At 29.7% G+C, this 14,339-nt stretch overlaps 1 protein-coding gene across 1 annotated transcript; it reads left to right on the top strand.

The window, feature by feature from the left end:
* Window positions 1–1,236: 1,236 nt before the first annotated feature.
* Window positions 1,237–2,841, top strand: LOC136983483 (uncharacterized). Its single transcript, XM_067280238.1, has 5 exons — window positions 1,237–1,294; window positions 1,938–2,248; window positions 2,312–2,431; window positions 2,504–2,737; window positions 2,818–2,841. The coding sequence occupies exons 1-5, from the start codon at window positions 1,252–1,254 to the stop codon at window positions 2,839–2,841; spliced, it is 732 nt and encodes a 243-aa protein (XP_067136339.1). The 5' UTR covers window positions 1,237–1,251.
* The last annotated feature ends 11,498 nt before the right edge of the window (window positions 2,842–14,339 follow it).

Genomic DNA, 14,339 nt, shown 5'->3' with positions numbered 1-14,339 from the left:
TTATAATAGAATAACTCTAATTACGTATGATAATTTTATCTATTTTCAAAGTAATTTAATTTATTTAATTGTAATTTATTAAATGAATTCATTTACTAAAGTTACTGTACTTTAGAATATATTTTTAAAATATTTTTGATCCTACAGTCCACATTTTATGTGGATTTGGAAAGACACATGATTCTCCTGTATCGTCCCACTCTCTCGACCTTTAACCGATAAAATTTAATAGAATTATATCCCCAGTACATAAACCTCCCTGCAAATTTTCGGGAATTTTAGACAGAAAAAGGAGATATTAAACTTCAAATTAGGATAAAAAATCGCGCTCCCACATACACAAACATTCGGAAAAAATACAGAAATACATACCGAAAACATACCCAATTTTTTGCATTTCTCGTCATTTTTTGACTTCGCCTGACTTTAATGTTTTTGAGTTCTGAAGGTAATATTGAGGTCAATATTTCATTAGGAGCCAAGATCTCAACAATAATCTGCGATAATAGGATGGGAGGAGCGGAAATTTACACTGTAGTTTTTAGTGCATGTCCGTTATACAATGCTACAGGCGAAGAAAAAACACGGCCGTACACGAAGAAAAGGTGCGGTTTCTCATGCTCGACATTGGAATCCCTCGAGGATTTTATATTCTTGACAAATCTGTGGAATCTCTCCCTGTAAATTCCTCCACACAAATCTCACGAAAGACATAGCAGTGTAGGCAGACCCAATATTAATTTTACAATGTTAAACAGAGTGCCACTAAAGTGATATAAAGAAGTTAATTGTCTAACTACCTTACGTACTAGACTTAATTGGTTCAATGCCACGAATTTATCGTGTAGCCTAATTAAAAACAAAGTCCAACTGAGTATTAAATGAATTTTTAAATATTTTTGAAACAATAAATAATTTATTAGCAATTTTTTGAATTTCTTAAAATGATAAATACTTAAAAACTACTTAACGTTTTCGCATGCAGTTTTTTTTACAAAATTTAATAATAATAATAATTACTAAATATTCATACAGAAAATTATATAAATTTTTAAATATTAATAATAAAATTCTGTAAAATATAAATCTATAGGAATTTAAATTAATTCCATCGCAATATTGTACTTTTATGCAAATTACCATCAGTCACTTTGTAGATTAGTCAAGACCATCCTCCACGTAAGAAGTCGATTTACAGTAAAATTTCATTTAGTTTCAGTAATTTAATTACTTAAACTATTCACAATAAATATGTCAATAGCGAACCGAATAGAACAGCAAAAATTGCATATAGGTATTTCATTATTTTATTTTGAAAATAAGTTTTAGACTGATGTAACTTGTTAAGTTTACTTTAGTGGCAGTTGAACAATTGCTTAAATTTACCTATGGTATACAAAATGGCGGCTCGTCTCTAATTCCAGCAAACAGAAGAAGGGAAACAGTGGGGACTCACGTTCTAACCTAACCTATTTAATAAAGGTTAATGTTACCTATGGTTCCAAAATGGCGGCTCGTGTCTGATTCTAGCAAATAGAAGAAAGGAAACAGTGGGGAGGCACGTTTTAACCTAACCTATTCTAATAATTTTGTTGGTAATAATTATGGTAATTTATTAGAATAGGTTAGGTTAAACATGCGTCCCCACTGTTTCCTTTTTTCTATTTGCTGGAATCAGAGACGAGCGGCCATTTTGGAACCATAGGTAACATTAACCTTAATGGATTACCATAATTATTACCAACCAAATTATTAGAATAGGTTAGGTTAGGTTAGGTTAGAACGTGTGTTCCCACTGTTTCCTTTCTTCTGTTTGCTGGAATCGGAGACAAGTCGCCATTTTATATACCATTGGTAAATCTAACCGAACAATTGTTACTGCAATATAATATTAAGAGTGAAGGTATGGAAATAATGCATTTCTATCTTTTCGAAAGGTAATATAATAAATTTGTGTGCGTGCTGCCATCGTCAGGCTTGGAGTGATTATTACGGAGATTTTGCTTGCAGAACTTGTATAGAATTTTTCATAACCTGTATTAGAGAGAGGAAAGCCTGTGAGTGTCGAAGTAAGGAAGGTCTGTGCGGAATTTCATACAATCGACAATCTAGATGCGAGTTTTGCTACTTGCAACGTATATATATTGTAGGATTAAAGCCAAAAATGTACGGAAGGCACGAAAATGGATGGTATATGAAAGACATAATTCCTTCTCTAGTTAAAATTCCGGCGCAACATTTAAATCTTGTAAGTGTCATTTTAGAACAATTCAAATTTGTCTGTTGTTTAATTAAATTTAATATTTTTCAGTCTCTAGCTAGTCATAGGAAAGAAAACGACATGATGAAAAGATTTCACTTCGGGTGCCTTCTATATTTCAAATTTTGGTTGGTGCAGTATTGGCCTTTTGTAAACCTGAGCACTATGCCTGTATGTGTAATAATAGGTATTGTTTATTTTAAATTTACGTGGTTAATAACAAAAATATTTTTCTTTTTTAAGAAAGCAATCGCATCGAGTATAACCTTCAGAGGAAAGTTAATGGGTGCAGTTGCAAATTCATTTCATGCTCACGATGTCCTTCAATGCGGCTACCAATACTTCGATCCTTATAAATGTTGTGTTATGGAGCATCAGAATTTCTCAATTACGTGCATATATACAATACGTCACTTTCTTAATTGTTCTGAACTGGGTATTCCTACAGTGAAACAAGAAAGCGACTTCGTTTTTAGGGTATTTAATTTTATTCTAGTTGCTATTATCGATATAGAATTAACACTTGTTAAAATTTACAATACATCTCTCTATTTCAGACTGTCTTGCCTCCATCAAATTGAAGGATGCTGTTGCAATTTATCATAGAAGTTGATTTATTTTCGAATTACTGGGTGTATCAGATATATAATTGTAAATCGAATTTATATATTTTACTAAAACGAAGTTGAATCATATGTTACATTTATAAATGGTAATAAACTTTTTGTTATTTTTGAAAATTAATTTTGAATCCTCCTATTGAATTTAACACTGTAAACAAGCTATATATGTAAATGCTAATAATTACTTCTAAAACATAAAATGTAATATAGAAAAAATGCAGCAATGCGTATTCCCGTTATGAATTGTATATAAACTCCTTTGCTGTTTTCAAATGTGTGAGGTTAAGGACCTCATTTAATGCTTTTTAGTAATGTAATCAGAGTTTCTAAATGTTGAACATTATGGTAAAAGCATGGGTTGGGAGATAAATTTTCGGTGTTTTCGAAGTATTTGAATTCGAGTTATTTTCAGGAATACACAGATTAGGATAAAAGGGTACATCTGTATTACTCATTTCTGCCGATATCACAATGAATACATGAAGTTCGATTGCTCATTGAAACGTCACGAGTAAGAATGGCTTCACTAATGTATAACGTGAATGATTTCATTTTCGGCCTGAAAGTGACACACACTTTACCACGATTAACCTGAAATTTGTTTTATTTTTTACATAGCACACTTGGAATATTGTGAAAAACAAAAACCTTGAACTCGTTTATTATTATCTCCTTTAATTGGCTAAAATTACAACAGATTGTAGCCAATGAAATGAGAGATAAATTATTTATAATACTAGCAGGTGAGCTCAGTGTTGTTCGGACAAAAAGTAACGATAGCGAAGATTATTAGATTATAGCCGATCTGACCATTTATAGTGAGTTTTTTTTATCTTGAGAGAATGAAATATCTTCATTGGATATCATTATTTTGGGAAAAAAGTATAGACAAAAGTTGTAGGGTTTTGAAGGGCCAATCAATTGGTGACCTTGACCTTCAGGGTCATTTGAAGGTCATGTCTTTTTTCAATGGGAATGTATATTTTTGACTCTAGCAATGGAGAGTGGGAAATTTCACAATCGGCTAAGACCTTGAGTACCCCGAATTTGACCAAAAGGTCGTCTCAAGCGTGATCATTTGAAGCTAGGCTCAACAAGTGCATCGAAGTGGAAGGGAGTCATTTTGAACATTTGTTGTTAAATTTTTTTTTCGAAACCAATATCTCAAGCAACGGTGAGAAGTAAAGTGACTCACCAAAAATAAGCACCCCGATAGTGAGAGGCAAGAGAACTCACGGAAAACAAGCACCTCAAAGAGCAGAAAACTACTACGTCCATATCGTTACTCTTGGGTAGTGCTAAAAGTAGTTAATGCCCTTTTAAAAATCAAAGTAATAAGGTTGTGAAAAATGTAAATTTTACCTCCCTGTCTATTCCATATTCCAGTAATAAAAGGTATGGCTTCCTATTAGAAAAAGCTTTTAACCTTAAAATAATCTTGACCTAGACCTTAAGGTCAAGGGTATATCCGATGACTTGAAGGTCACATCTAAAGTCACCAACTGATTGCTCCTTTGAACTCTACAACCTTTGTCTAAACGTTTTTCCAAAATAATGAGATCCAATTAAGATATTTCATTGTCTCAAAATGATACTCACCCAGTATACATAGATGTAGATCTGTATAATTTATAAACAAACCAAATTATATATAAATTATGCTTTTATTTATTTATATATTATGTCCAGATATATGTACCCAATTCATGAATCAAATTAACTCATTTGCTTCAGCAGACAGGCTGGACAGAACCACTAATAATTAACCTGTAGTCCATGCAACATCATTGGGAAAGAGTTAAGGATTATCTTGAAGAACTCTACTTCTACTGTACTATTTTGAATGCTGTTTTTTGCGTTTTGCGGGAAATCTATATATATATAATCGTAACAGGTTGATGATGATAATAGCGATAATATTAGGAGCCCACAGAGCCAAAACAGTTAGGTGTTGAAAGTTGAAATTTGGTACACAATTTACGCCATGAGAGTGCACACTAAGAAAGAACTTTTGGAAAATTCATTCCCGAGGGAGGATAGTAGAATTATTTCACTGTACCTTAGTATAAAACAGTGAAATAACCGTTACGTTAGACGTGACACATATATTTGAGTTGATTTACCAATCACAGAATTCAGACAAGAATTTTGAATTGGGCTCTTTTGTATTTAAACTCTTCTCATTCTTAAAAATGGGAGAGCTGCCAAATGGTAAATGATATAATTAGTTAAAAAATAATAAAAAATAAAAATTCGAATAATACTTATTAATTAGTTAATTATAATCATAATTAATTCATTAACTAATTATAACTTTTATGTGAAGCAGAGTATGTATTTTTCTTTACACTCATGCTTTAAATTCATTAGTGTTCCAACTCATGTCAATAACAGTCGAAAACACAAAAAAATAATTAAGTTAAAAAAAAAATCATTTAGTTAATTTGATAATTTAGATATTTCATTTAGCTTTTTTTTAAAAAAATAAGCTTTTAAATTAGAATTTTTATGAATAAAATTCTTTAATTTCTTAGAGAGTGAAGTAATCTTGCCTTTATTATTCAACTGAACTTGTAAATGATTATTCAACTGTATAAGGACGTGCTGTCCAAATTAATTCCTGAAAATAAGTATAAAAATAACGTTTTTAATACAATAAAAACAAAAATCATAAATTAATTTCCAGTTTTTTATTGAACCAAAAACAATTTAACTTAATACTGTTTTAATTATAAAATAATGACATCAATAGGAATAAGAAAAAAATTACTAATGAGATATTTATTAAACTGTAGCTAATACTTAAGTAAATTAATAATTTAAGTTTATTATCTCTGATCATTTTTATATGTACTTCTTTTGTCTGAGAATTGTCCTTCAGTAGTTGTCTCTACTAACCATTTTAAAATACAGGTGTTTGGAAGGTTTTGATATAGTTTATCAGTTTTAAACTGATTTAAAATTAAAAAGAACTAATTATATTTTCCAAATTAGATAATTCGCCGATGTTAGCAACAAACAGGAGAATGTTATTGAATTGTTTCTTTATCTTGGATATTCGTTTTACTTCATCCCCGAAGGGAAATAATTTAAAATCTCGATTAAAATCTCTTTCCTTGTAAGAAGTGACATAGATGAAGGCATGATTCTGTTGATAACAGGAAAAGTATTATGTACAGGGGCAAGACACTACTAATTCGAGGTAGAAAGCATATATAGAAAAATATGCTTCTCTCTTTGAAAGAGTTCTAGAATTACTTAAGTGATTTCAGGAATACTAAAGATAGGAACAATTTAATAAAAAGAGTCAAGAATACGTAACTTACATAGCTCCAAATGGAAATAAATTCGATTCTTTACAGGAGAAAGAGAAGTTAACGACAATACAACCCATCGTAAACCTATAAAATATTTGCATATTACTGTTATTTTTAAAAATAATTACATAATCATATATTTTACACTCAGCTTCTATAATATATTTAAGATAAATATTAATCATTTAACTTAAAATTACAAAAGTTATTGTAAAGCAATATGATATAGTTCATTTATTATTTATATTTTTATTAAAATTTAAAGAAAATTTGAATAATTTAAATGGAAAACTTCTCTCAATAAATCTTCCTAATAAGAGTTCTGTAAAGGCAAAAAAAACACCCCTGGGATGTAAGAAAATATATCACTTGTACAGATGTTATTCTTTATCCGTTTTATAACAGATGTAATATTCTCTACACTCTTCTAATAAGATCGTAAAATGGATTTTCTCGAAGAACGAAAAGATAAATTTTAAGTGTTTATTGGAAATTTTCACCAAACAATAAAATCCACGGTAGTAAACGTCGTCTTCCGAAAATGGAGTCGAAAAAAGGAAACAGAAATCACATTATTATAAGTGTAGTACTTTAAAAATGATGCTGTAAACTCTCAACACAATCTAAGTAAACATGAACTTTTGACTTTTTTCAATAAATTACTGCCTTAATTTCATTTATTTGAGTGGGTCATCCATTCCAGACCCACACCACGTTATCTCTATAATTTTGTTGAGGTTGCCTCACGCTTCACATTCATATCGCCGATTTCTACATCCACATTCTATGTAATATTCTATACTAGACTATTCTATCCCTCTATGTAACGTTATATGAATAAAACTACTTTTCTAGAAACATAATCTTAATTTACATAGAATAGGACGTTTTGCTTAATAATAATTAGGTTTTAAAATAGAGAATTTGAGACTTTTAGAAATATATATTGTAAACATTATAAATTTCTACTGTTGCTTTTATTGTTGTTAATACGTAATATTGTAAAATATCCTGAAGCTTAAATGCTGATATATTATTATTCGTGTAAGACTTAGCAATGACATCTCATCAATAACGTGATATCATATCTCGATCGCAGCTTATATAATGCGGAATTTCCACTTAATTTAATATTAAATTGTTGTAATATGGCTTTAAATGATACTCTAAAGAGAAATTAACTATTCGCAGAACATATTAGCATTTATTTCCGTCGAGATTCATTCGGATGAAAGGAGTATTTATGGAGATTACCCAAGAAAATAAGAGCAAAAAGTTATATTTAGTACAAAGCAGGCAACGTCTGTAGTTTATAAAAATATTAAAGTACCCCAATATTTAATTTCTCTGCAAAGAAATTGCATGATTTTGTATAATTAGTCTAATTAGATGAGACATTTATATGTAATTAAATGAAATAGCGCTTCTCGTCTTCCTACCTTTTTCATAAAATATGAAAAATTATATTCAGAAAATTAATTTAAAGTAATTGTAGTTTACATTTAATTAAATTAAACTCTTCTTTTTGAATTAATTAATTTAATAAATTTATTTTCCTCGCTTTCATCACAGCATTTCAATTAAAGAAAAACATTCGTTTGGAATTTTTGTAAATAGTAATGAATAATTTATTCCTTTTAATATCTCTAAATTATGTTTTGTATATCTTTAATTGTCAATTAATTATTCTTTGTATCTTAATAGAGACAAAAATAAATTATATAAAATTAAATTTTATCAATAATAATCAATATATATGACCAATATTAATTAGTAAATAAAGTTTAGAAAATATTTCTCAAATAAACTCTACAAGAGAATAATTTACTCTAAATATAGAACGTGTTATTGAGTTTAATTAAGTTCCGCACGAAGATTAATAAAGAAATTAAGTGTTATTTTGTAAGATTAACTAATCGAAGTAAGAGGCAAATTTAACACGAAAATATGCAAATTACATCAATTATCTTCGGTGTTGTCGACTTACCGAAACTTGGCTTTTAATTATTCGAGTGTTTAATTAATCTTCCATTATTTATAATAAGGTAAAATATTTTATAACTTATTGTTTATTAGTTTTAACTCGATAACACGTCTACTAATGCATTAATTAGCTTACAATTTCAGAATTAAACATTCCTCAATTAATGCTAGTTTTATTTATTAATATATAATTTCATAATGACTTAATGGTTGATTTCTTTACAGTTACTACTGTGTATTATTTTATCAAACAATGGAGAGAATTCATTTATATCCACCAGAAAACGTATGGTGTTTTGATGAATTTAATCATGTGTAATACAGAAATTTAATAAAGGAAATATTCTATCACATTTAAAAGCAAAATTTGATAAATATTTACCTTAATTGAAAGCTTCTTGATGAAAGAGAAGTCATCCGAACTGATGAATGTCCCTATATTTATGTGGATGCGTAGATATATCTTGTATGAAGAAGGTAAACATAGTTGAAACATCACCTTGTCACAACCTAAGTCATCTTCTTACATCAAAGTAACATAATAATTACCTACCTAAAGTAAAACGGTGAATAGATTAGCTTGAAAGAAATGTTCTCAGAGTATAGTAACATCTGAATCTATAAACATTATCCGATTTTCTATGTTATAAAATAAACAAAACTTTCAATTTTACAATTTTTTTTTGTTTTAGAAATATTTCGAATAGTCCATAAGTACGGTATAATGGACTCTTAAGAGGAAAAAGGAGGAAGATGCTCGAAAGATTTGAAATGTGGTTATGGAAGAAAATGAAGAGAATTACAAATGAAAAAAGATGTCTTTTAGAATGTGTATTGAGAATAGAAAAGGACTTTTGTTGGGAGTATTTTGAGAGGAAACGGTTTATTGGGAAACATAGTAAAGGAGAGATCACTGCAAATATCTTGATTCGAGATTATTAGTAATTCAAAAAATCATCAAAATGGCGTTTTATATTCGAAAATTAAGAATTTTCACCATAATTAAATTCGAATCCATTATCTTTAATAGTTTTTGAACAGTGTATATACTAAATTTCCTACTTGGACGTTGCTCTCTTATAAATATATACTACGAGGGATTTGCTCCCGTTCAATTGACTCATTCAAAATTTTGTGAAGATTTATCAATTTTAGTGCCGTCATTTTTATTTTTTTTTTAAAGTTAAGCTAAGTATTTTATGTATATAGAATATATTGTACAGTGTTACACGCTACGAGTGGTAGTATGCCTCACGCATAAGCAATTCTATAGATGGAATTGGTATCATCATCCTGCATTCATTTCCTTTCTTATTCGAATTCTATTGTGTCGGTTTCTATGCGGATAATCTGAGAAAGTTTTGTAGATAAAGTATATTTCTGCTCTTATTCCTATTCTTAACGTAACGTATTCCGTCAGAAACATCACTGGAGGAAAAAGATTATTACAGATAAAATTCAAGTCTGTCTCTTAATCTCTTAAATCTTTCTTCCATTTTTCTAAATCGGTATGTAATCTCGTATTGAAATAAATCCAACATTAGAGAACTGAGGAAAATGACTCTATTTTATAACTAAGGTCTTCTACCCCAAAAAATAAATCACTAAGATGGTATAAGAATGCCAGGATGTCTTAAAATATCTATCTATTCTGACTATCCACGAAGATTGTGAGCCATTTGAATGAAAATTTCTTAAGAGAAATGCATTTATCGGGTGTTTAAGTCCTTCTATCCTACATCATATAAAAACTGTGATGCATAATTTCAAAATGGAAAAATACGACTAACAAAGCGAGATCAAATTTACGTACACTTATGTAAACACTCAAATATCCCTGATTAAATTGTCAAAATTCTATGTTGTTAGGAATTCTGCATCGATTTAACATTCGAAAATCACTCTTCTTTTTAGAATTGTTCGAGTTTCTCTCTTAGGATACAGAAGAACTGCAGGTTAATGTTACCTATGGTTCCAAAATGGCGGCTCGTCTCTGATTCCAGCAAATAGAAGAAAGAAAACAGTGAGGATGCACGTTCTAACCTAACCTAACCTATTCTAATAAATTACCATAATTATTACCAAAAAAAAATTATTAGGTTAGGTTAGGTTACGTTAGAACGTGTTTTTTTCCTTCTATTTGCTGGAATCAGAGACGAGCCGCCATTTTGGAACCATAGGTAACATTAACCGGACTTCAACATTCTTGAAAATTTTATTTAAATTCTTTACTTCTATTTTAAGACCGGTAATTTTAATTATCTTTTATCGATGGAGACGAAATGAATTACTTAGAAACTTAAGGAATCTAACGAATCTAAAAATCAATTATCTAAATACTTTAATTATTTAATGATTAATTAAAGATTTCTGTTCGATAATTCAGGTTTTATGTATTCTTTAACAATTCTTTTGTTTATACTTTAATAGCTACAATGAAATGTTTGCCAAATCCTACATTCTTTTGTAGATTTCTAAGAAAGAGGTGACAAGGATAATATATTTAATAATAGGATATAAAGAGAAATTATGAATGAACCTTGGTCGTTTTAAGAACGTAATTAAATTTCTAATAGGCTATATACAGTTGGGAAGGTAATTAAAACAGACTGTAGATATTTGTTCCCATACAATTTGTTAAGGACAGTGAATAATGAAAATTATGAATTTAATTGTGATTTTATTCAAATTTTCTTTATAAAAGAAATCTGTGTGGGGCTTCAACGAGGAATTTAGATTTTTCAATAATAGATTCTTATTACAGTAAACCTGATCTACTTAAACGGAAAAAACTTTACAACAGAGCAATTTTGTGTTAAATTTTACAATAACTAGAAACCTGGCTAACGTGAAAGCGAAAAAAGTTGAACAGCGCAATAGCCATGTTTTTGAAATCCTTGACAATATACATTAGTTTTTTTAGTCCAAGGCGTATAAATGTATGCGAGGCTTGAGGAAGGCAAAGGGCACTATGGCACGAGTAGTGTTGTTTAGTTTAGTTACGGCAACACAACACTTGAGTGATCTGCCTAAGGGGAATGCCTTCCGGGAGGTCTTTTTTAACGATAACTGATAATGATTCAGGCGTTACAGACGTGGAGAAAATCCAGAAAATTCCACGTGGCTAGCCCATTTTGGAGAACTGACGACCGAATTCTCAGTGTTCAGGGAATGGAACCGCTTGGCCACTGTTGGGTCCCGTGAATAGTGAGGCCTGAGGGCGCCATGCGCCTCGCAAGGACGCTTTGCGCCCTTTTTCGCCTTGCGCCCTTGGCGCTTGCTCTGTTGCCAATGCATTACTAAGGCTCTTACCCGAATACAGCGGAAAATTAAAATTCCACTTGTTGAGAAATAAGTAAAATCGCGTACAGTGATAACGGTCGACAACAGATCTCGGCAAACCGTATTCCGTAAACGAATTCGAATCTTTTCACGGAATCAAATGTGTAGTACGTCGTAACAAGGGGTCATACAGACACAGGATCTTTAAAAAAAAAGCAAGCAATGATGTAATTTGTCAAATTTAGGCTTTGGTTTATCTACGTTTTACTGTATTTTCATTCGTAGTAAAATTGAAGAATGGTCAAAAACGTTACATTTCAGTGCCTACGTTTACAATTTCATCTTTTAAATGTCAAATTTCGTGCATTTTCACGACAATTTCACGACATTTTTCTCTTTTCTTAAAATAAATTCATTCTGCAAAGTCATTTAAAGCAGGAAAATTGAGATAAATCCGTCTACACTCTTTCGATATGCGTATTTATCTTCTTTTTCTTCTATTCATCTTCGTTATCTTCATTTCTAGTATGCTTGAGAGAGGAAATCGAAAGATGGTATCTTGAAATCACGTGGTTGATGACTCGATTTCGTTGAAACTCCGATATTAAATGCTACAGTTTGCAGTGAATTTCTTAATATCATTCAAGGGGATCAATAGATAAGAAGAATGAAATTGTTTCTCTAAAAAGTTTTCAATTCCGGTTCGATATTAACAATTTCTGGTCGAACCCGATTCGTAGAAACATTTCTCACTTCTTTTATTTTATAAGTGATTTTACGTAAAATGTTAACAAAAAAATTTGGAACAATTGAATCCATTTTTTAATCTTTTAAAGAGAAGATAAATAATTCTTTTTCTTTGTTCGTAATTAACGTTTTAACGATTAATTTTACTTTTAAACAAAAATAATTGCTTGATTAATTCTCATTTATTTTCTTTTCTTCATATTTTAGAAATTAAAATTGTATACAGATCCCCTCGGCGCTTAAGTTTTAACTAGGATTAAGGGCGAAGGATTTTCTTTGTGTTTTTTCTAACCTTTCTTATGCAAATTCAAAACTTTATTTAATTAATTTTATACATTTTTTTTGTTCTAATCGATAAGCCAAATATTTATTTTTTTCCTCCTTCATCTAACTCTCTCTGTTTTTCTACTCTTCCTTGTAAAAATATAATTTGCCGTTTATCCCTTTTACTTTTTTATTCTTACAGACAGCAAGAATGTCTTATTTGATTATATATTTGTATGGTGTAATGTAATTCCTGTGCTTCAATTGTCTTCATTAAAAAAATCGAAAGTACGAATTCCTTTGTTTTTCTTTCAAACTTTTCGTGTCGGAACGGAAAATTCGCAAACATTTACATTATTTTAATATTATTTCAGTGCCAAATAATTTGTAACAAATATTACCTGATAACTTGTAGATTAGAATACATTTAATATACTTTATTTTAAATGTTGTATCCTTCTTTCTAGAAATATCTTCCTTTAAATTCCAAAATGTGCATCATCTTAGAAGAGTAAAGAATAGCAGAGACTCTAATTTACAGGCGAATATAAGTCATTATTCTATTAATATTCTCTTTGTACTTTTCGCACGTTGAGATATCTCCAATTGGGATATTGTTAAAGAAATGTTCGTAACCTTATTTCACAATCAAGAAGAATCCTAAATTACGTGTAAGCGACATGGACCATGGATTTATTTATCGATTTGTACTCAACCTATAAACCACAGCTGGATATTGTTTATTGTGGTGATTTTGGTATCGATCCGCTACGGCTCTACCTTCTCTTACTATTTCCATCATCGTAAATCGCCAAAAATAATATATATATTGTTTTATTATGTGAAGATATTTCGGGAAAACAAACGAGAAATATTGGAAGATGCAGTACATCATCCGAAACCTTAGAATTATTTATCCATCTCCGATACTCGTAAACTTAATTTGTTTGGCATTAAAGATATAAATAACATTCGAAAGCACTATTTTAGACACTTTAATGTTCAAAATGTGCGTAAATATCGTCTATAAAATTGAAAATGTAGAATTGGAAACTTCGTCAAAGTGTTTTTTTTTCTAGTGTAAAGAAGGTCAAACTTGATTCGCTTCATAAAGGTCTTCTCATTCTTACCTTATCATAAACGTGTGTAAAGTATAAATGCCATTAAATGAATCTCAGATACGTCTAATAACATATTTAAATCTTCTCGAAAGTTTTTAGTTTAAATTTAATTATAGACGAATCGAATTCAAGAAAAATAATTCAAAGCTTGAAATTTGTCTACAATATTATATTTTGCAAAACTAAACATTTAATTACATTTGACTTAAAGTTTATGTTAATTAAGAAGTTCATATGTCCTCACCATAGAAGATTCATCATAGAACTTGCATTTTGAAAAGTGTAGTTTGGGCTTATTGGATCGTTTATTTTGTAGAAATTGCTTCTGTACGAAGTCTAAATTATTCTAATAGAAAATTTACTTTCTAGTGACAACTTTGTAGTTATTCATTTAAATATTACAAATTTCCCAATAAATTTATAGTAAATGTGAGTCTAAAATTGGAATAACTAAAAGTATTTTCCTTATGTAAAAATTCTCTTTTCAAAGCGAAATATCCTTTATTATTCTCTATTTTTCTCTATATGATCCAAGTTTTAATCACCTCTAGTCACTTAATTCTTATGGTGATATTTCTTAAGATTAAGAAACAAGAGTGATTTACTGGCCGATGAAATACCATAACATAATATAATTAATATTATTTTCATTCTATCTGACAATGCAATGATTTAAATGATTTCCCGTCATTATCATCTCGGAATGTATGCTTACCGAATTCTTAATAAGCACACGTCCCGA

Source organism: Centruroides vittatus, unplaced genomic scaffold, assembly GCF_030686945.1.
Source record: "Centruroides vittatus isolate TY-2023 unplaced genomic scaffold, ASM3068694v2 contig_882, whole genome shotgun sequence".
Taxonomy (NCBI): Eukaryota; Metazoa; Arthropoda; class Arachnida; order Scorpiones; family Buthidae; genus Centruroides; species Centruroides vittatus.
This window is presented reverse-complemented; position numbering and strand designations above follow the sequence as displayed.